At 43.0% G+C, this 23,483-nt stretch overlaps 1 protein-coding gene across 7 annotated transcripts in view; it reads left to right on the top strand.

Moving 5' to 3' along the window:
• The window catches only part of LOC110521064 (syntaxin-binding protein 5), a 137,519-nt gene that overhangs the window by 94,768 nt on the left and 19,268 nt on the right, over positions 1-23,483 (top strand). For all 7 annotated transcript variants that reach the window (XM_036976004.1, XM_036976008.1, XM_036976006.1 and 4 more), the window contains exons 8-14: positions 14,867-14,990; positions 16,032-16,110; positions 16,565-16,719; positions 21,248-21,320; positions 21,594-21,741; positions 22,765-22,832; positions 23,438-23,478. In XM_036976004.1, coding sequence (XP_036831899.1) covers positions 14,867-14,990; positions 16,032-16,110; positions 16,565-16,719; positions 21,248-21,320; positions 21,594-21,741; positions 22,765-22,832; positions 23,438-23,478 — 688 coding nt within the window. The remainder of the gene's footprint in view (positions 1-14,866; positions 14,991-16,031; positions 16,111-16,564; positions 16,720-21,247; positions 21,321-21,593; positions 21,742-22,764; positions 22,833-23,437; positions 23,479-23,483) is intronic.

Here is a 23,483-nt window from a genome sequence, read left to right on the forward strand (position 1 = left end):
GATTACCGTTCCCTGAATGACGTCACGGTCAAGAACCGTTTCCCCATTCCTCTGATCCCAGCGACCCTTGAACAAGAGGGCCACGCCAACATCTATACAAAACTTGACCTGCGAAGTACATATAACCGTGTCCGTATACGTGAAGGCGACGAATGGAAGATGGTCTTTATCACCACACGAGAGCACTACCAATACCTGGTCAGGCCCTACGTCCCTACTAACGCCCCCGTCGTCTTCCGATCCTTTGTGAACAAGGTTTTCCAGGATATGATCAACCCCTTTCTCATTGTCTACATTAATGACATCCTGATTTACTCTCACTTCCTTAAGGAACAAAATGTTCTTCAATGGCTCCTTGACCATAACCTTTATGTGAAGACTGAAAAGAGCACCTTCCATGTAAACTTCCTCAGTTTCGTACTGACACCTGGAGGGGTCAGCATGGATGAGAACAGTCACCACCGTCGGTAAATGGCCCAAACCCACCCCCGTTAAGGAACTCCAACGTTTCATTGGGTTCTCCAATTACTATCGCCGGTTCATTCGGAACTTCAGTTCTACGGCCGCTCCCCTCACTGCCCTTACCAGCCCAAAGACCCGGACCCTTCAATAGACTGATACAGCCCTGACTGCTTTCAACAACTTGAAATGCCTCTTCACCTCAGCTCCTGTCCTTCACCAACCTGATCCGACCCTTCCTTTCACCCCGGAGGTGGATGCCTTAAGTAGGAGCCATACTCTCTCAGCGGGTGGGAACACCTCCAAAATCACATCCCTGTGCCGCCTTCTCCAGGAAATGATCCTCCGCTGAGAGGAATGTACGGTGTGTGGAACAGAGAACTCCTCGCCGTCAAGCTGGCCCTAGGAGTGGCGCCACTGGTTGGACGGCGCACAACATCCCTTTCTCATCCTAACAGATCAGTAATTTGGAATATATCAGATTGGCCAAGAGGTTAAACTCCAGACTAGCCCGCTGGGCTCTTCACATGCTTCCATTTTCAAAACGTAAAAGCTGATGCTCTCTCCTGGCAGTTTGACCTTCTGACCAGTAACTCAGACCCTACACCAATTCTTCCATAATGCAAGAGGAAGGGACTGGTACAGTGGGAGGTTCACTCTGCCATACAAGAAGCCCTAACCTCTGACCCGGCTCCTCCTGAGACAGCAGCTGGGAGGAGTTACGTACTGTACCAGCAGCTATTAGACCCAAACTCATGCAATTGTTTCACACGTCCTTGGGGTCAGAACATCCAGGCATTACACGAACCACCAAACTTCTATCCTGTAAATTCTGGCTGTCCTCAATGGCATCTGACGTAAGGGATTACTTACACTCCTGTCCAGTCTGTGCCCAAACCAAAAGCCCTCGTCATCTCCCTTCCGGTAAGCTTCAACATTTGCCAATCCCTCAGACCCTGGTCCCACGTAGCTGTTGACTTCATCACAGACTTTCCTGAATCCTCTGGTAATGCCACCATCCTTATCATAGTAGACCGTTTTTCAAAAATGTGTCGTCTGGTTCCTCTTCTTCATTTACCTAACGCCATGGAATTGGCTGAGTGTATGTTCCAGCAGGTGTTCCATCTGTATGGGATTCCGGACATCGTCTCTGCCTGTGACCACGAATCCTGCCTTCTGAGACGGCAAAATAAACACCCGCCACTCTCTGCGCGTGAATCTACACCTTTTTTCTCCCGGAGTATTCATTACAGTTACAATAGTTTGGCACCCAATCCTACAGCGTGTAGTCTCTCAGAACCACGGATGTCCCGATGTCTTGCCTGTGGACCTCAATTTCTAGAGCATCGGCCATTTGTGTTTCCTTTTTTTCCAAGCCAACATCCGTTTCTAACAAAAAAATGCTAATAGAAAAACACAAACATCACATAATGACTTGTTATCCCCAGCCTCATAATACCCAGTTAAGGAGTCAGAAACCCTGGTGCCAAACAGATCGAGTAGCTTTAAAAAGACACACACAGAGTCGTGGCTTTAAAAAGACACACACCGAGTCAGGCTTAGAGTAATGAGTTTATGTTAACACCCGTGCTACCGTTCACCTCATTTACAATGTGACAACACAAGGACAACATGGCCCTGTGGTGACTCTCCCTGATGAATAGGATGCTCCCTCTTTATTGTGCATTCTCTCTCTCTCCCCTGGGTGAGATGATATCTCTCTCTCTCTCCTCCTCCCTGGTCCAAAGGCTTATGTGGTGAATCTCCTTGGCAGCTATGTTCTCTCCTCTCAACCCTGTAACACCTCCCCAGAGACCTACTTCTCTACACCGCTGCTGCTTCAGTACTCTGGAGTTCATGAACACTGGGGAAAACAGCATTGTATTCACATCACTGCCATGCTCGGGCATTACAGCTAATGTTCTGCTGTCATCACCTGTCACTAATTACTGATTCAGGGTCAGATCTATGATCATCAGTCTAAACCTGGCTATTAAGAGCTGAACCAGTTTTCAAGGGCATATGGCCCATATAGCCCTGTTTGTTCAGGTTTGTATCACTGATTCTGGATCAGCAATAGATGTCCCAGTCTTAACTTTAGCGGTGAAGAACTAAACATAAAAGCTGGCCTCTAACCAGTTTTAAAGGGCGTAGAATAGCATTTGATTCTGTAGAATAGACTATGGGGAGATTTAATTATGATAACTCTGGATTCCTAGATGGGGCTCTGGCCAACACATTAAGTAATGGATTAAAATGCTAAGTATATACTTATACCAGGATAGATGTGCAGGCTTTTCTGATGGCGCTGCAAGTTTCTGAAAGACGGGCTGGATGTATATACAGGATCATGGTACTGTATCAGTGGTTTTGCTGCGTAGACTGGGCGTGATGACAAAGGAAGTTTTGGCATCGTTATGGCTGGCAGAAGGGCAGGGTCTGGAGTTCCTCGGACTTCAAAATCTTTAAGTTGTGTGAGGAAACAGTATTTTGGGGAAAATGTTTGTAATTGCAAGAAACTATCTCTGTAACTGTCAGGGGAATGGCCAGCGGTCACCTGCCGCTTAGAGCGTAGTGTATAGAGTGAATGGGAATAGAGCATAGGACATAGGGAATAGGGCATAGGACATAGGGAATAGGGCATAGGACATAGGGAATAGAGCATAGGACATAGGGAATAGGGCATAGGACATAGGGAATAGGGCATAGGACATAGGGAATAGGGCATAGGACATAGGGAATAGGGCATAGGACATAGGGAATGGGGTATAGGACATAGGGAATAGGGTATACAGCATATTGAATAGGGTATAGGACATAGGGAATATTGTTTAAGGCACAGTGGATAGGGTATAGGACGTAGAGAATAGGGTATATACCATAGGGTATAGGACATAGGGAATAGGGTACAAGACATAGAGAAAAGGGTATAGGGGACAGGGAATAGGGTTTAGGGAAGAGAGAATAGGGTATAGGGTATATGACATAGGGAATAGGGTATATGATATACGGAATAGAGAATAGGACATAGAGAACAAGGTATAGGACATAGGGGATAGGGTGTAGGACATAGAATAGATTATAGGACATTGAGAATAGAGTATAGGACATAGGGAATAGGGTATAGGACATCGAGCATAGGGAATAAGGTATAGGACATTGAGAATGGGGTATAGGACAGAGAATATAGTATAGGACAGGGGTGTCAAAGTCAAATGGACGGAGGGCCAAATAAAAAAATCAGCTACAAGACGAGGGCCGGACTGTTCGAATGTTCATTGAAAATTTTTTAAATGACGCATATAGTCTAGTGAACCTAATTGAACCTACTGAAAACCTAACAAATATATTACAATATGATCAGATAAATAAAGCAATATTTTCTTATGGCTCTGTCAGTAATCTTTAATTTTCAACAGACACAAAAGACAAATTTCCTTTATATAAATATCCCCATAACATGAACATTAAATGAAAGAAACCGGTATTCAAGGCACCATCAGTAGACTATATTTTCTATTTTAGCAAAAGTGGGCTAAATTTACTTCAAAGAAAAAACAATAATAGCAATTTTCTATCATCCACTCAACTGAAATATTTTTAAAATATAATTGGATTGAAATACAAAAAAATAAAGTGCAAAAATCTATTAATCAAAAACAACACTTTGTTTAAGGAGAAGTAACATGCAGTGAAAACAAATATTAAATTTTAACTTTTAAACTTGAACTGAGTAAAAACTCTAAATATGTGATTGCACAGTAATGTTCACTTGTTTGAGGTTGAGGGTGATACTTGGTGGTGTCCCATCTTTTCCACAAGTTCATCAATGTTCGGGGTAAGGCTCTGAGCTGAAGAAATCCTCAGAATTGAGTGGAGGTGTTCAGCAGTAAGTCGACTTCTGTGTGATGTTTTGTTCAGGTTCATCAAAGAAAACAGTTGTTCACACAGGTATGTGCTGCCAAACATAGACAACGTTTGAGCAGCCTGGATGCGCAGCTGGGGCATTGTGCCGGGGAGGAAACGGGCGAACTCCGCAGCACCCACTGCCGCATATTTTGCCCTCAGTGCATCATTGCATTGGAGGTCAATCAACTCCATTTGGAGGTTTGGTGGTGAGCTTTCCACGTCAACAGCAAATGGGTTACCGAGCAGTTCCAACCTGCTTTTTTGTGCTTCAAAGTCAGCAAATCGGCGTCGAAAGTCAGCGGCAAGCATACCTATTTTATCAGCCAACTGTGTGCTCGGGAACGCACTGGTAGAGAGCTTCTCTTTCATGGTCTGGCAGCTGGGAAAGTGGCTCAAATTTTCTTTCCGCATCTGCGTCTCCCACAGAGTCAGTTTGGTTTTAAATGCCTTCACTGTACTGTACATATCAGAGATGACACGATCCCGACCCTGCAGCTGCAAGTTTATTGCATTCAGATGACTCGTAATGTCACACAGAAAAGCCATTTCACACAGAAACATTTCGTCTCGGAGTTGTGTTGTGTCTTTCCCTTTGCTGTCCAAGAACAGACAAATCTCCTCACGAAGCTCGAAACATCTTTGAAGCACCTTTCCCTGGCTTAGCCATCGCACCTCTGTGTGATAAGGCAAATCACCATGCTCCGTTTCTAACTCCGTCAGAAATGCCTTGAACTGGCGGTGATTCAAACCTTTGGCTCTGATAAAGTTAACTGTGCGCGTGATGATGCTCATTACATGCTCCATTTTCAAGGCTTTACCGCACAACGCTTCCTGGTGTATGATACAATGATAAGCTGTCAGCTCACCTGTCGCGTTTTCCTCTTGCATCTTTTCCCGTATCTTCGCCACCAGTCCGCTCCTGTGTCCACACATCGCAGGTGCTCCGTCGGTTGTCAAACCCACGAGTTTTTCCCAAGGCAGCTCCATCTCATTTACACATCTTGACACCTCTTCATACAAATCATGCCCCGTAGTTGTGCCATGCATAGGACGTAAAGCCAAAAACTCCTCTGTCACGCTTAGGTTGGAGTCCACTCCGCGGATGAAAATTGACAACTGGGCAATGTCAGAAATGTCGGTGCTCTCATCCACAGCCAAGGAATATGCAATAAAATCTTTTCCCTTTTTCACAAGCTGCTCTTTTAGATTGATGGACAACTGGTCTACTCTCTCGGCAATGGTGTTTCTGCTCAGACTCACATTTAAAAAGAGTTGCCTTTTTTCTGGGCAAACTTCGTCACAAACTTTAATCATGCAGTTTTTGATGAAATCCCCCTCCGTAAATGGCCGGGCTGATTTAGCGATCTCTTCTGCCAAAATAAAACTGGCCTTGACAGCAGCCTGGCCTTGTGATTTGGCTTTTTTGAACAGAGCCTGTCGAGATTTGAGGCCTCGTTTTAATTCCTCTGCCTTTTGTAGCCTTTGTTCCATGTCCATATTCTTGTTTTTGTCCGCGTGTTTCGTTTCATAATGTCGTCTCAGATTATACTCTTTCAGTACCGCCACACTTTCTCCACACAGAAGACACACAGGTTTTCCAGCTACCTTCGTGAACATATACTCCGACTCCCACCTTGTTTGAAACCCCCGGTTCTCAGTATCCACCTTCCGTTTTGCCATTTTTGATGGGTATCTGAAAGTTAATTTTACTGTGATGCTGACGACTGCTGTGCCAATAAATATTGAAATGAAGCAGCCTACTGCTCGGTGCGTCACCTTTGCATTGTGGGAAATGTAGTATTGGTGCGTGTAAAAGATCTGCGGGCTGCCGGCTTGCTGCGGGCCGGTTCTAATAATAAATCAAGATCATCCCAGGGGCCGTAAAAAACCTTCTTGCGGGCCGGATGTGGCCCGCGGGCCTTGACTCTGACATATGTGGTATAGAACATAGGGAATAGGGTATAGGACATTGAGAATAGGGTATAGGACATAGGCAATAGAGGTGGAGGACACTGGCTGTAACCTTGTCCTCAAGTTTCTCTAGTCGTGTTAGAACATCTTAGACACCCTCACTAATTACAGGAAACACTGTATTTTTGTCACACCTAACCACAGTATGTATGTATTCCAACCCTCACAAACAGTTGACAGCATTCCTTCCTCCATTGTGTCTCTCTCCCAGAATTTTTCCTGTTCATGGCTCAGTGCTATCTCTGCAGGTGCAGTCACTGTGAGCATCAGAGAGAAGATGGAGAAGAAGAGAGCATCAGTCACCTCAGCCCTGCGTTGTCTGACTAAATGCCTCATCCTTCTCCTGCTGATGAATAGCCTGCCTAGACTGGAGCCTGTTTCAGATTTTTATATCTCTTTTCTCTCTCACTCTCCATCTTTCCTGCTCCTTCTTTCATTTTGTCATTCTCTCCCTCTTAACCCCCCCTCTCTCAGTTCACCACCTCCCTCCCACCCTCCGTCCCTCTCTAGCTGAATAAATCCAAGTAGGTGTGAGGGGAGAAACACACACCTCCACACACCTTCGCACACACACCTTCTCACACACGCACAGCACACACACTCACACACACATGAAAGGCTGTTATAGCAGTGGGATTGGAATAATCATGGCAGCGATAGAGCTCATTCCATTTTGTGTAAATAAGCAAACTGTCACCTCAGTACCCTATGTATGTGTGTATGTGCACTTAACAGAAAACCAAAACACTTTCTCATACTCGAGCCAATGTGATGACTTTCCAGATAGTGTTTATATTGGTTCAAATCTTCTTAACCTATGCTGAACAAAGCTATAAAAGCAACATGCAACAATTTCAAAGATTTTACTGAGTTACAGTTCATAAAAGGAAATCAGTCGATTGAAATTAATTCATTACGACATAATCTATGGATTTAACATAACTGGGAATACAGATATGCATCTGTTAGTCACAGATACCTTTAAAAAAAGGTAGGGGCATGGATCAGAACACCTGTCAGTATCTGGTGTGACCACCATTTGCCTCCTTCGCATACAGTAGAGTTGATCAGGCTGTTGATTGTGGCTTGTGGAATGTTGTGCCAATTCTCTTTAATGGCTGTGCAAAGTCGCTGGATATTGGCGGGAACTGGAGGCAGCTTATGCTCGCTAACAGGGATATCAACAAATGTGTTCACTTTTTGTGAGTATGGAACATTTCTGGGATATTTATCTTATTTCAGCTCATGAAACATGGGACCGACACTTAACATGTTGCTTTATATTTTTGTTCAGTATATATGCAATTCACGTTGCACCTATTAAATGGAATACAATGAGACATATAAAAAGCATAAACTATTGCTAGTAGCCAGATACCATTCATTCATTCAGCAATTCGTTGTGCTAATGGGACACTTGGCAGATGTGGTATTATCTCCATTAGCAACAGGAATGGACATGTATATTAGTTCTAGCTCTATACCGGGATGGGCAACATTGATGGGGGTGGGGGCCACAAAAAATCTGAAATCATTGTGAGGGGCCGCAGTTGCTCGCGGGTCTGCTTACCCACATCCATACCCACACATTCAGTTAGAGCTGGCCCCAGCCTTTTGGGGGCCCTAAGTGAAATGTTGTTGGGCCCCCCCCCCCCCCCCCCCCCCACCGTGCGTGTAAAACATTATTGACAGCGGAGAGAAACATTTTAAGTTTTAAAGCACATTTTCTGCAACTCTACTCAATTTGCCATAGGGCGGAGAGAAATGTTTTCAGTTTTGAATATATTATCTGAGTGAGAGTTACTAACAAAATCAATGGGTCGAGAAAAGCGAGATGGCAAAGCGGACAGTGTCCTTCACCTGGCACTGTGAGAGGAGTGTTTGACACACATTTGAGGTCTGGACAGGTCCTGTCACTGTTGGAACATGACAAGGCTGGGTCTCCCTAAAGCATAGTAGCACTAAGATCATCTTCATTTCACTGAATCTATATGGACGAAGGATGATGTTAGTGATACAATGCCCAGGTCTTCCTCTCAGTACTCTAGAGCTGGAGTCTCACAGAGACAGGTACTCAAAACCAATGTACACTAACACAATACAACCTCCACTACAGATAATCTAACACACACTATTATAGGACAACCCCCATCACAGATCATCTAACACACACTATTATAGGACAACCCCATCACAGATCATCTAACACACACTAGCATAGTGTGTGAGATGGCATCGATGGCGATTACTCACCACTGACTGGCAGAATCCTTTTTTTCCTTTAACGAGACCGACGCGAACAATATGCTGCTTTCTCGGGAACAGGCCCAGATCCCCATGATTTGCATGAAGAAGAGGCGGAGAAAAAGGGTCCGGAGGGCAGGCTGCCTTCTGAGAATTCGTAGGCGATCTAATAAACCCTCACGTCCTTCCATTCTGCTAGTAAACGGGCAATCTTTGGACAATAAAATAGATGACCTAAAACAGATAAAATAGATGAAACTACCAACAGGACATTCAAAACTGTAATACCTTATTCTTCACGGAGACATGGCTGAACGACGACACTATCAACATACAGCTGGCTAGTTTACACTGCACCGGCAGCATAGAACAGAGGCGTCTGGTGAGACAAAGGGGCGGAGCACTGTGTATTTTTGTAAATAAAAGCTGGTGCACAATATCTAAGGAAGTCTTCGAGCTATTGCTCTCCTGAGGTAGAGTATCTCATGATAAACTGGAGACCACACTACCTACCTAGAGAGTGTTCATCTGTATTTTTCGTATCTGTTTACATACAGTGGCTTGCGAAAGTATTTACCCCCCCTTGGCATTTTTCCTATTTAGTTGCCTTACAACCTGGAATTCAAATGGATTTCTGGGGGGTTTGTATCATTTGATTTACACAACATGCCTACCACTTTGAAAATGCAAAATATTTTTTATTGTGAAACAAACAAGAAATACCACAAAAATCTGAAAACTTGAGCGTGCATAACTATTAACCCCCCCCCCCCCCCCCCAAAGTCAATACTTTGTAGAGACACATTTTGCAGCAATTACAGCTGCAAGTCTCTTGGGGTATGTCTCTATAAGCTTGGCACATCTAGCCTCAAGGATTGTTGCCCATTCTTCGAGGCGAAACTGCTCCAGCTCCTTCAAGTTGGATGGGTTCTGCTGGTGTACAGCAATCTTTAAGTCATACCACAGATTCTCAATTGGATTGAAGTCTGGACTTTGACTAGGCCATTCCAAGACAAATAAATGTTTCCCCTTAAACCACTCAAGTGTTGCTTTAGCAGTATGCTTTGGGTAGTTGTCATGCTGGAAGGTGTGCCTCCTTCCCAGTCTCAAATCTCTGGAAGACTGAAACAGGTTTCCCTCAAGAATTTCCCTGTATTTAGCGCCATCCATCATTCCTTAAATTCTGACCAGTTTCCCAGTCCCTGCCGATGAAAAACATCCCCACTGCATGATGCTGCCACCACCACGCTTCACTGTGGGGATGTTGTTCTCGGGGTGATGAGAAGTGTTGGGTTTGTGCCAGACGTAGTGTTTTCCTTGATGGACAAAAAGCTCAATTTTAGTCTCATCTGACCAGAGTACCTTCTTCCTTATGTTTGGGGGAGTCTCCCACATGCCTTTTGGAAAACACCAAACATGTTTGCTTATTTTGTTTCTGGCCACTCTTCCATGAAGCCCAGCTCTGTGAAGTGTATGGCTTAAAATGGTCTTATGCACAGATACTCCAATCTCGACTGTGGAGCTTTGCAGCTCCTTCAGGGTTATCTTTGGTCTCTTTGTTGCCTCTCTGATGAATGCCCTCCTTACATGGTCTGTGAGTTTTGGGGGGCGGCCCTCTCTTGGCAGGTTTGTTGTGGTGCCATATTCTTTCAATTTTTTAATAATGGATTTAATGAAGCTCCATGGGATGTTCAACGTTTCTGATATTTTTTTATAACCCAACCCTGATCTGTACTTCTCCACAACGTTGTCCCTGACCTGTTTAGAGAGTTCCTTGGTCTTCATAGTGCCGCTTGCTTGGTGGTGCCTCTTGCTTAGAGGTGTTGCAGACTCTGGGGCCTTTCAGAACAGGTGTATATATACTGAGATCATGTGACAGATCATCTGACACTTAGATTGCACACAGGTGGACTTTATTTAACTAATTATGTGACTTCTGAAGATAATTGGTTGCACCAGATCTTATTTAGGGGTGTCATTGCAAAGAGGGTGAATACATATGAACACACCACTTGTCCATTAACATTTTTATTTTATTTTTTAAAACAAGTTATTTTTTTCATTTCACTTCACCAATTTGGACTATTTTGTGTATGTCCATTACATGAAATCCAAATAAAGATATTTAAATTACAGGTTGTAATGCAATAAAATAGGAAAAACGCCAAGAGGGGTGAATACTTTTGCAAAGCACTGTACCACCACAGTCAGAGGCTGGCACCAAAACAGCATTGAATGAGCTGTATTCCGCCACAAGAAAACAAAAAAATGCTCATCCAGAGGCGGCGCTCCTAGTGGCCGGGGACTTTAATACAGGGAAACTTAAATCCGTTTGACCAAATTTCTATCAGCTTCTTAAATGTGCAACTGGAGGAAAAAAACTCTGGACCACCTTTACTCTACACACAGAGCTCTCCATTTGGCAAATCTGACCCCAATTCTATCATCCTGATTCCTGCTTACAAGCAAAAATTAAAGGAGGAAGCACCAGTGACTAGACCAATAAAAGAGTGGTCAGCTACAGGACTGTTTTCCTAACACAGACTGTAATATGTTCCAGGATTCCTCCGATGACGTTGAGAAGTACACCACATCAATCATTGGCTTCAATAAGTGCATCGATGACATCGTCCCCACATTGACCGTACATACCTTCCCCAACCAGAAGCCATGGATTACAGGCAACATTCTCACTGAACTAAAGGTTCAGCTGCTGATTTCAAGGAGTGGGACTCTAACCCGGAAGCGAATAAGAAATGTCGCTATGCCCTCCGACCATCAAACAGGCAAAGCGTCAATACATGACCAAGATCGAATCGTACTACACCAGCTCTGATGCTCGTCGGATGTGGCAGGAATGGCCCAGTACATCACTGTGGCCAAGCTCCCTGCCATCCAGGACCTCTATACCAGGTGGTGTCAGCTTCTACCCCTAAGCCTTAAGACTCCTGATCACCTAATCAAATGGCTACCCAGACTATTTTTGTTGCCCCCCCCCCCCCCCCCTCTTTTACACCTCTGCTACTCTGTTGTTATCATCTATGCGTAGTCCCTTTAATAACTCTACTCAACTAACCAGTACCCCACACATTGACTCTGTATCGATACCCCCTGTATATAGTCTCGCTATTGTTATTTTACTACTGCTGTTTAATTACTTGTTACTTTTATTTCTTATTCTTATCCATATTTTTTTTACTGCGTTGTTGGTTTGGGGCTCGTAAGTAAGCATTTCACTGTAAGGTCTACAGACCTGTTGTATTCGGTGCAACCCCCATCACAGAGCATCTAACACACACTATTATAGGACAAATGGCAAGATCTCCAATACACACTGACACACACTGACCTGTCAATATCTGTCTTACTGAAGGGGTCTTAATCTGTTGACATTTACAGTATGTACATGTCCTGTCCTGTGGAGTAGCATTGATTTGTCGACAGTTTCTCTTCTGTTAGTACATTTGTTTGTTTGTTTGTTTGTTTGTATGTGTTTATGTACTGTGGCTGAACTTTAGTGAGGGTAAGGGAGTGTGACTAAGGATGTCTGGGAGGACGACACACTGCTGTCGTTACATAGATGCCCAGTCTGTCTCACACTGTAATAGGAGGAACGCACTCTAATTAGGCCCAACTGTCTCTCTCTGTGTGTGTCTATATCTGTGTCTGTGTCTTTGTCTGTCTGTGTGTGTTTCTGTGGGTGTGTTTATGTGTTTTTTTATGTGTGTGTGTTTCTGTGTGTGTGTGTGTGTGTGTGTGTGTGTGTGTGTGTGTGTGTTTCTGTGTGTGTGCGTGTTTCTGTGTGTGTGCGTGTTTCTGTGTGTGTGTGTTTCTGTGTGTGTTTCTGTGTGTGTGTCGTTCTCTTTCTGTGTTTGTCTTTTTCTCCCCCTCTCTCTATACAGTATATAAGTACATTGAGTGTACAAAACATTAGGTACACCTTCCAAATACACCTTCCTAATATATTTTCCCCTCAATTCGTCGAAGCATGGACTCTACAAGATGTCGAAAGCGTTCCACAGGGATGCTGGCCCATGTTGACTCCAATGCTTCCCACAGTTGTGTTAAGTTGGCAGGATATCCTTTGATACACTTGGGAAACTGTTGAGCATGAAAAATCCAGCAGCATTGCAGTTCTTGACACACTTAAATCAGTGTGCCTGGCACCTAAGTCTTCTGTCTTTCCCATTCAGCCTCTGAATGGCACACATACACAATCCATGTCTGAATTGTCTCAAGGCTTAAAAATCCTTCTTTAACCTGTCTCCTCTCCTTCATCTACACTGATGGAAATGGTTTTAACAAGTTACATCCATAAGGAATCATATCCTTCACCTGGATTCACCTGGTTAATCTGTCATGGAAAGATCAGATGTTCCTAATGTTTTGTACACTTAGTATATATCTATCTCTCTCTCTCTCTCGGTCTGCCTGTCTTAGTATTTTTGCATTTATTTTTGTCGGTGTGCGTGCAAGAGTGTGTGTGTGAGGTTGTGGGTTTGAGTGTGTGTGTGACTCACTGTCTCATCCCAAAAGACCATTCTCTGAAAGGAGCATAATGTAAGTCATTAAATTAGTATTCTTAATGGGTATTATTTGATATAAAGAAAACCATGTGTTTCAATTACCTGCTAATTGTCCAACTAACCACAATGTATTGTCTCTGCTCCATGGGACTGTCAACCTGAACAATGCACTGTTATATTTCTATATCCTGTTGAAGTGACGCACTGTGTGTGTGCTTACATTCACCTTAAAATGCTTGAGAAATGTTGTCTAAGTATTTCAATATTGGTGTGAGTGTTTGTGTGTGCGTCTGTGCTAGTGGGTGTGTTTTAATAATGAGTTTTAATAATGAGCTGTAAGACAGCAGTAAGCCGGTCTGTTTTTTCCGGAGTGCTTTAATAATGATGAAGCAGCCATTTTATTCATTTGTTGTCGGTCGCTAAATCACTTTCTGCCTTGCCAAAATATAAATAAAGTTGTTGGGTTTATGCAAAGCAGAGGGAGGGCATTCTTAATGACAAAATAATGAGTCTTCAATTTCAACCCACCGCATCATAATTCCACTCCACCCCATCCCCACTCTTATCTGTCTGATTTCTGCTCTTAGCTTATCTTTGTATCTCCCATCATTGAGCTTTTGCTGAACGTTTATAATGTAGGGAGAGTTTTTATGTAAAAAATGTATAGCATTTTTTGAAGTGTTTCTCAGGTTGTCTCAGTGAGCTGTTGCTGTAGCAGGTCAGGCGCTAGTCGTTAGCTTATGCTACCTGCCTCCTCATAGCCAGGTGCTCTTTCTGTCTCTCTCTCTCTCTCTCTCTCTCTCTCTCTCTCTCTCTCTCTCTCTCTCTCTCTCTCTCTCTCTCTCTCTCATGTCTCTTCTCCTCTCTTCTTTATAATATGTCAGTCAATGTATGTATTTTTCTTTCATCTCTCTTGTCCTTGCTCTTTAGCTTTTTCTCCCTCTCTCTCTCTCTCTCTCTTCAATGGCGATAACACTTGTTTCTCTTCAATGGGGATAACACTTGTCTCTGTCAATGGCGATAACACTTGTCTCTGTCAATGGGGATAACACTTGTCTCTGTCAATGGGGACAACACTTGTCTCTGTCAATTGGGACAACGCTTGTCTCTGTCAATGGCGATAACACTTGTCTCTGTCAATGGCGATAACACTTGTCTCTGTCAATGGGGATAACACTTGTCTCTGTCAATGGGGATAACACTTGTCTCTGTCAATGGGGATAACACTTGTCTCTGTCAATGGGGACAACACTTGTCTCTGTCAATGGGGACAACACTTGTTAGCACTGTCACATTTAAACCACCTTTGAACCACCTTTGTGCTTTATGATTGTACAGATATATAGACATTTAGCCATGATCTTTAATGAATGATTATACTGTACTGTAGCTATATAATGCATCATAAATTATCATTCATTTATAATGCATGCTACACAAGTGGTTAATAGAAGATTGTACCATGTTTCAGGGATGTACATGATGTAACCAAATGTAAACTCTGCCTTGCAACCCTCCTCTACTCTAACATCACAACAGCCATCTGCTGAACACAGCATAACCCACACTAAGGCGTGGGCGTAATAGTCACATGTGAACACACCGTATGTCCATAGGAGAAACCTTATACGTGAACAGTATGTGTGTGAGAGGTACAACTGTACCTGGTACCTGGTACTGCTACAAATGGTTTCCCACTGTGATTAAGTGGCCCTCTTCTTCCTGTCCCTCACTTCCTGCTTCCTGTGGTTTCCTAGGCGATCCACTCGGTTGCCTGGCACCATGAGGGCAAGCAGTTCATCTGTAGTCACTCAGACGGAACGCTCACCATATGGAACATCAAGGGCCAGGGCAAGCCATTTCAGACAATCACCCCACATGGTAAGCTTGAACACACACACACACACACACACACACACACACACACACACACACACACACACACACACACACACACACACACACACACACACACACACACACACACACACTTTTCCTCCCAATTTCTTTTAATATGCAACCTGTCTTTATAACTTTTCTCTGGTTTCCAACATTTCTCCTTTCTCATCACAATCACCTTTATTCACTGTACATTTGCACATACTAAGAATTTTACTTGGTGATGTGGGGCTGCAAGTGATAGACAACATTTAGAGACAGAATACAGACATAGGAAGTTACACAAGGTAAACATACATTATTTACAAAATAGATCAAATAAAGTGAACAAGGGTTTAATTAATTTACTCTGTGTTAAACGTTTCCTTCCCTGATGTGACTTTGTCCCCCCCCCCCCCCCCACAAAGCAAGAGAAAGCAGAGAGAGGAATAGAGGAGAGAAAACCAAGAGAAAGGGAGTTGAAAGAAAGCAAGAGAACTTTGAACCCCATTCTTAAATTGCCATGTTATTGTTCTTGTGTACAGTGTAATGGGGAAAGGATTCCATTGAAACGATTTTGAATTAGTTGTTTTCCCCGTTGCTGCATGCGTAATCAGTTTAGTATTTAATGAACAATTATGAAACTGTGTGTGACAGGTTTATGTGAAATTAAAAAAGGCTTCCCTTTAAGAAATTTAATTAAGGCTAGGTACTTGTCAATTATTACAATAAATTGTGATTACATTCTTCCTTTTTAGTGAATACTTATTTGACCAAGCCTTAAGTTGACTCCCTTTGTGCACATAGCATTTATTCACAAATCTAGCTATCTCTCTCCCTCTCTCTAATGGACAGGCCTGAATCACTGTCTGACACACACAGTGGCTGCTACTGCTCCATCAGGGAAATGGTGGAAGAAAAGGGAGGAGGAGAGAGTGGAGAGGAGAGAGGGCAAGGGAAAAGAGGAGAAAAGGGAACAAAGCAGAGAGTAAGAGGGGAATGAAGAAGGGAACTAACAAGCTAAAGTGATCTGTTCTATTTCAGGAAAGCAGCCCAAGGATGGAAAGAAGCCAGAGCCCTGCAAACCCATCCTCAAAGTGGAGTACAAGACCACTAGACTGGGGTAAGGATACACACACACACACACACACACACACACACACACACACACACACACACACACACACACACACACACACACACACACACACACACACACACACACACACAACCCTACGATGCTTGGAGAGATAATGAATATGGCATCTCTATAGCTTTCCATATGGACTTGTGTCCATGTGTCTCATGTGTCTGTTCGTGTGTGTGTGTGTGTGATATATGTGTGTGTATGTCTGCGCCTGTCTGTGTGTGGTATGTGTGTGTGTGTATGTCTGCGTCTGTCTGTGTGTGGTATATGTGTGTCTATGTCTGCGTCTGTCTGTGTGTGGTATGTGTGTGTGTAAGTCTGCGTCCGTCTGTGTGTGGTATATGTGTGTCTATGTCTGCGTCTGTCTGTGTGTGGTATATGTGTGTCTATGTCTGCGTCTGTCTGTGTGTGGTATATGTGTGCTATACAGAGACCCCTTCATGATCCTGTCTGGAGGTCTGTCGTATGACACGGTGGGCCGGCGGCCATGTCTGACGGTGATGCATGGGAAGAGTACAGCCGTGCTGGAGATGGACTATCCTATCGTAGACTTCCTCACGCTCTGTGAGACGCCATACTCTAACGGTCAGTGTGTGTGTGTGTGTCCATGTGTGTGGTTGTTTGTATGCTTGCTATATCATTATCTACAAATATCCCAGTAAGCCTCAGAGTGTGTTTATGAGTGGAATCAGTTTAATTAGCAACTACACTGACGGCTTTGTTGTTTCCAGCCGGTAATATGTTGTGTCCTAGCCCTTCTCAGCATTGACATTTGACCTTTCTGTTTTTGTATGTGTGTGAGACTGTGTGTGATGAATATAAAATATCCCAGGGGAGGTTTATGCTCGTGATTCTTTGTGGAGTACAATGAATGTTAGATTTGTATCTTCTCCCTTGTTCACAATAGCTGTCTGACCTGATTATGTTATTAAATTAATGCCCTGCCCTTTGTGAGATGATGTGTCTTGGGAGAGGGCTTTCATTGATGATGATTTAGATGTTCTGTCTTCTATATCATTATGTAATGACAGAGGTGTTGATTTTGGTGTCTTGTTTTGGGTTTGTTTTGCTAAGATGTGTGTGTTTCAATGGGAACCAATTGATTGGAGGTGGGAATAGACTTAATTCAATTGAATGGCATTTTACATCTTGTGCCGAAATGTCTGGGTCAGAGAGGGGCTGAGTGGAGAACACACAGTGGAGTACCCTCCCCTCTTTACAGCTCACATCTTACCTGCTCTATAGCCCCTGGTAGCCTTTAATGTAGGTCTGCAGGGGAAATGAACCAGGTTAAGGTATGTTGGAGGTCTCAGCCTTCTTTTTCAAATGCCCTCATCTCAGTTAGCCCCAGATTGATGGGTGGTAGAGAACTCAGTCATCAGCCAAGGTGTCCTTCAAGGGGGAGAAGCAGTGTCCTCTACCACAGTGGAAATTGCTACCACGTTGCCTCTAACAATCTATATTTATTAATTGGTTTGATGCTATAGTTGATATCATGTTTAGATGCTTGATGTTTTGGGTTGATTAAGAAGATTGACGCTCCAGTCGGTTGCTGGTTCAAATGGAACAGTAGGCCGCACTATTTTAGGATGCTGCTTGATCAAGGTTGTACATATTCAGACAATAGATGATGAAAATTGTGTCAATTATGTAAAAAATCTTAAGCGGGGGGTGGTTACAAAGCTAACATATTGAATTGTTTTAGGATGGTCACACCAATGACCATCTAGCTATTTGATTTAGAATTTTAGGAACTCTTTACGTATACAAAAAAATACATATAATCATATTTGATGAAACATTGAATTTGGCCTTACTGCTATTAGCCCATAGTATCATGTTTCAAGGTAAGACCCAGATGCAGACTGTGTCAAAGTAACAATGTTTATTTCCACAACAGGGACAAAGGTACAGGACAGCAGGCAGGCAGGCAGGCTCAGAGTCAGGTCAGGCAGGAGTTGGTAATCCAGAGTAGTGGGGCAAAGGTACAGGACGGCAGGTAGGCTCAGGGTCAGGTCAGGCAGAGGGATCAAAGCTGAGAAAAACTAGAAAACAGGAACTAAGACAAGACAGGACCATGGGGGAAAATGCTAGTAGGTTCTACGAACAAAAAGATCTGGCAACAGACAAACAGAGAACACAGGTATAAATACACAGGGGATAACAGGAAAGATGGGCGACACCTGGAGGGGGGTAGAGACAAGCACAAAGACAGGTGAAACAGATCAGGGTGTGACACAGAAACGCATTGAATAACATGGAAAAACAGATATTCAGAAAATAAATCAAAAGGAAGTTTGTTTTAAAGTGTCTGTCCTATATCTGAGAGATATAAGAAAGCTCAGTAAATTATTTATATATTTTTTTACCAATATTTAACAAACAGTGGGCCAAACTGTTTGGACGCTACAGATGTTCTTGTGAGATGACAGATTTTTGGGATATTTCATTGTCTGACAAACACCGCTGTAGGTCAGTGATATCTCAGATTTTGATGGGGATTTTTGTAATGCTAATTGATTTTCCAGGGGGAGCGGACATTGACATTAGGGGGTTCTTAAAAACATTCCCTTGAGGAATTGCTCCTGTAAGTCGCTCTGCATAAGAGTGTTTGCTAAATAACTCAATTGTAATGTGATAACTTATTACATTAAGTGGGTAAAAGTTATTACATTAAGCCTTCATCATTTTTATTATGTTAACCGGCAAGTTATTACATTAACCCGGCTTTATTACATAAAACAATGTAAAAGTTATTATAAATAGAAAATGTATAACATTAACCAGTACTGTTATATTGACCGGTGCTATTAAAATAACCGGTGCTATTACAATAACCGGTGCTATTACAATGGCCGCTGCTATTATAATGACCGGTGCTATTACAATGACAGATGCTATTACATTAACCGGTGCTATTACATTGACGGGTGCTATTACAATGACAGATGCTATTACATTAACTGGTGCTATTACATTAACCGGTGGTATTACATTGACCGGTGCTATTACAAAGACCGGTGCTATTAAATTAACCGGTGCTATTGCATTAACCGGTGCTATTACATTGACCGGTGCTATTACATTAACCGGTGGTATTATATTGACCGGTGTTATTACATTGATCGGTGCTATTACATTAACCGGTGCTATTACATTAACCGGTGCTATTACATTGACTGGTGCTATTACATTGACCAGGGCTGTTACATTGACTGGTGCTATTACATTGACTGGTGCTATTACATTGACCGGTGCTATTACATTGATTGGTGCTATTACATTGACCGGTGCTATTACATTGACTGGTGCTATTACATTAACTGGTGCTATTATATTGACCGGTGCTATTACATTAACTGGTGCTATTACATTGACTGGTGCTATTACATTGACTGGTGCTATTACATTGACCGGTGCTATTACATTGACTGGTGCTATTACATTGACCGGTGCTATTACATTGACCGGTGCTATTACATTAACTGGTGCTATTATATTGACCGGTGCTATTACATTAGCCGGTGCTCTTACAATGATATTTATCCTTAGGCAGTGTAATGTTGATAGTCATATGTAAATGGCTGTCATGAAGAGACTGCATCTTAACCACAGAAAATGGGGGGCTAAAGTCATGTGGATGTAGCTCATCCAAAAAGTGTGTGTGTATGTGCATGTAGCTTGAAGTGTGTGTGTCTTGTTTGACGTTAGCGTTGGTATGGGGGCATGAGGAAACCGATTAGCAAACGATCGGTTGATGGTTGCGTAATGGTGACCATGGCGACCAACCTTATGTTGGGATGCTTTGATTCCATCTTGTAATGGCGACCTAGGAGACCTGGGATTACACAACACTGGGCTGATTACTGCACCACTGGTTCAATCTGCTGTTACTGATGGGGAGGATGGGAGGATGTTGAGCAGGACATTTCATCTTTTATTATGGAATTGAGGCTTTTTTAGAAAAGATCAGAGGCAGACCAATGATACAGACGGACACACTGACAGACGGACACACTGACAGACATCGGCAGGCAGGCAGCACAGACAGCCAGACAGCCGGACTGACAGACACATCCACAGACAACAAAGACTGAGAAACACTTAGAGCATTTCTGAGACATTCTAACAGACAAAAGGAGATAGTGAGAGAAGGCAAGAGGGAGTTGGAGAGAGACAGAGCAGAGAGACATTGATTGTCAAGGTCGTGGCTGCCCTGGTGTACAATGTGTCTCTTCTGGGACTTACAAGCTGTAACTACACTGACTCTGAAGGGAGGACACTGAAAACATGTTCTAGGCTTCCAGTCACACACTGTTCTCTCTACAAACACACACACACACACACACACACACACACACACACACACACACACACACCACACACACACATGTACACACATACCCACACACACGCGCACACACTATCCTCTCTCTGGCTCAGACAATAATGCCTATTTACTCTCCCATTGCATCTCAGCCAGATGCTAACAAAAGAACACTGCGTTTTCTCCTACCACCTCTAACAGCATACTGCTATTGTGCTGCAATATTATGTGTAGGTATTTCAGGTCTGTGGTATTCCTCCATATTCCTTCAGTTCAGCTCAGTTCCTTTTCATCCAAAGGTTTATTGGGCAAAATAATGTTCCATAATCAAACATCCCACTGGGCAAAAAAAGGGTTGAATCAACATTGTTTCGACGTAATTTCAACCCCCAAAATCAATGTGATGATGTTGAATCAACATAGATTGGCAAAAAGTCATCAGCGTAAGGGCATTTCTTATTTTTTTCACCCAGTTGTTTACCTAAATCCAATGACATTTCACATTCAATTCATGTTAGTTGACAATTCAACCAAATGTAAATCAAAACTAGACGTTGAACTGACGTCTGTGCCCAGTGGGATGTTAACTCATCTTCAGTTTAATATTGAAATATGCTTTTAATAGGTTACTATATATTCAAGCTCATATATTTGATCAACATCTTGAAGACACTTATGTCTTTTCGGAATTGTAGATTTGAGAGAATAATTTGAGAGAATATACCCTACATATTGTGTTGATGAATGACATCTATCTTTCTTTTTGTTATGTTTTTTTCATTTCAGATTTTCAGGAACCTTATGCTGTAGTGGTCCTTCTAGAAAAGGATTTAGTTGTAATCGACCTTGCACAAAATGGGTACGTCTGAGTGGATGTTAAAGGACTGAACATGCTTTATTAACATAAAATATTTAGCTACTGTATTATTTGGACTTCTTGAATGTTCCTACTCATTTGAAACACAACAGTTATTACTAACTAACAGGTTGTTATCCCTGTAGATTTAGCTTAGATTCTGTACTTTCATTCATTTCCATTCTATTGCATGCATCTCTTTCAGTTTCAATGTCTCGTGGCCTGCCATTGTAGGGACTAAAACTGTGAGCTGTAATTCTATGTCCCCTTTCCCAGTTACCCCATATTCGAGAACCCCTATCCACTGACCATTCATGAGTCTCCGGTTACCTGCTGTGAGTACTTTGCTGACTGCCCTGTGGACCTCATACCCGCACTTTACTCTGTTGGCTCCAGACAGAAACGACAGGGCTACAGCAAAAAGGTAAGGACCACACTTTTCTACAATACACCCTCTCAGCTACTGGGCCCCTCATAATGGCAGTACTGTGCTATTGCAGGAGTATTCAACTCTTGCCCTACGAGTTCCAGAGCCTTCTGGTTTTCTGTTCTACCTGATAATAAATTCCACCCTGCAGGTGTCCCAGGTCTAAATCAGTGCCTGATTAGAGGGAAACAATGAAAAAAAATCTGTGGAACTGACTTGGAGGTCCAGAGTTGAGTTTTAGGGTGCATCATATCCCATCAATGTTCATGTTGAAGGACACACAGTAAATAACATTCGATAGTCCAATCTCCACCCTGTTCTGCATCTTATCTCCTGTATCCTACATGTTCTCTAATTCTAGCTTCATTCTACCCTCTATCCTGTCTCTCTCTGTTCTGCTTCTTTTTAATTCATTGTATTCTTGTTATATTCTCCCGCGCTGTTGGAAATGTCACCATGTACTGACCCTCTCCTCCCTCTCATCTCTCCATCCCTTTATCTCCCTGCCTGCTTCTTTCTACTGTGTGTCAAGTAAGGGGTGGCTGTGGGAAGCGTTCTTACTGAAAGATCAATGTTGAGTCATACCACTGACCTTTGTATGTTCTACCGCGTTTAACACAACCTAAAAAACACATTTGCGCTCTCTCAGACACACACACACACACACACACACACACACACACACACACACACACACACACACACACACACACACACACGTGCATTGTCAAACACACACCGTGGTAAAGGTTCCCTCTATCTCTAAGACAAATTATGTCCCATCAGCCCACTGGCTAAAAGAAGGCATGTGTCTCTGTCCTCTTGCTTCCCTCCTGTCTCATTCCAATGGTCTCATTACAGTATGTTTATTTTATTTGGTTCAATGTGTAGGCTAGATTGGATCTGACAACATCTTATCACTGATTTCCTTATACCTTACGCATGTATCAATCTCAACGATTACCATTTCTTGTTGTTGTCTTGTTTGTGCTGTTCTGTTTGGTGTATTGTGTTGTCCAGGAGTGGCCAATCAGTGGTGGTAACTGGGGCCTCGGCACACAGAGCTACCCTGAGATCATCATCACTGGGTAGGAGACCCGACTCTATTTAATCATAATGCCTTCCTCTATCCTTCCTCTATCCTTCCTCTATCCTGCCCAGCAGTCATGAGAGGAAAAAACTCAGAGACAGGGAGAAGAAGCCTTTTAGAATACTTGAACATAGCAATGTGACATTGAAGAATGGCTTGGCAGAAGGGGTCCCTTTTACTCGCCTCTCTCTCCCTCCCTCTCTCCCCCTCCCTCTCTTGTCACCTCCAGACATCCCTGTGTTAGTATTCCCGCCACGTCTATCTCTGTCTCTCTCTCGCGCGCTCTCTCTGTCTATCTCTCTCTCTCGCTCTCTTTCTTCAGCTGAAGAGAGATTGTTCCTCCAGTTACACAAAGTGCAGATTATACAGGTCAATCCCAGAATGCATTGCACTATTGAGACACAGGGTTATGGCGTGTCTCCTCTCATGTGGATGTATTCTTCTGTAGAGCTGAATCTAGACAATCATGACAGGTAGAGCCAAGCTGAATCATTAGAGATGTGGTTGTGTATGCAAAAAGCTGAAGTGGTAATTATTCCCTCTGATTCTCTACCCTCTCTCCTTCCCTCACCGGCTTCTCTCTTTCTCTTTATGATTTCACAGGCATGCTGATGGGACTGTGAAGTTTTGGGATGCTTCTGCAAGTAAG

The sequence above is a fragment of the Oncorhynchus mykiss genome, chromosome 4, assembly GCF_013265735.2.
Source record: "Oncorhynchus mykiss isolate Arlee chromosome 4, USDA_OmykA_1.1, whole genome shotgun sequence".
In the NCBI taxonomy this organism is placed as follows: domain Eukaryota; kingdom Metazoa; phylum Chordata; class Actinopteri; order Salmoniformes; family Salmonidae; genus Oncorhynchus; species Oncorhynchus mykiss.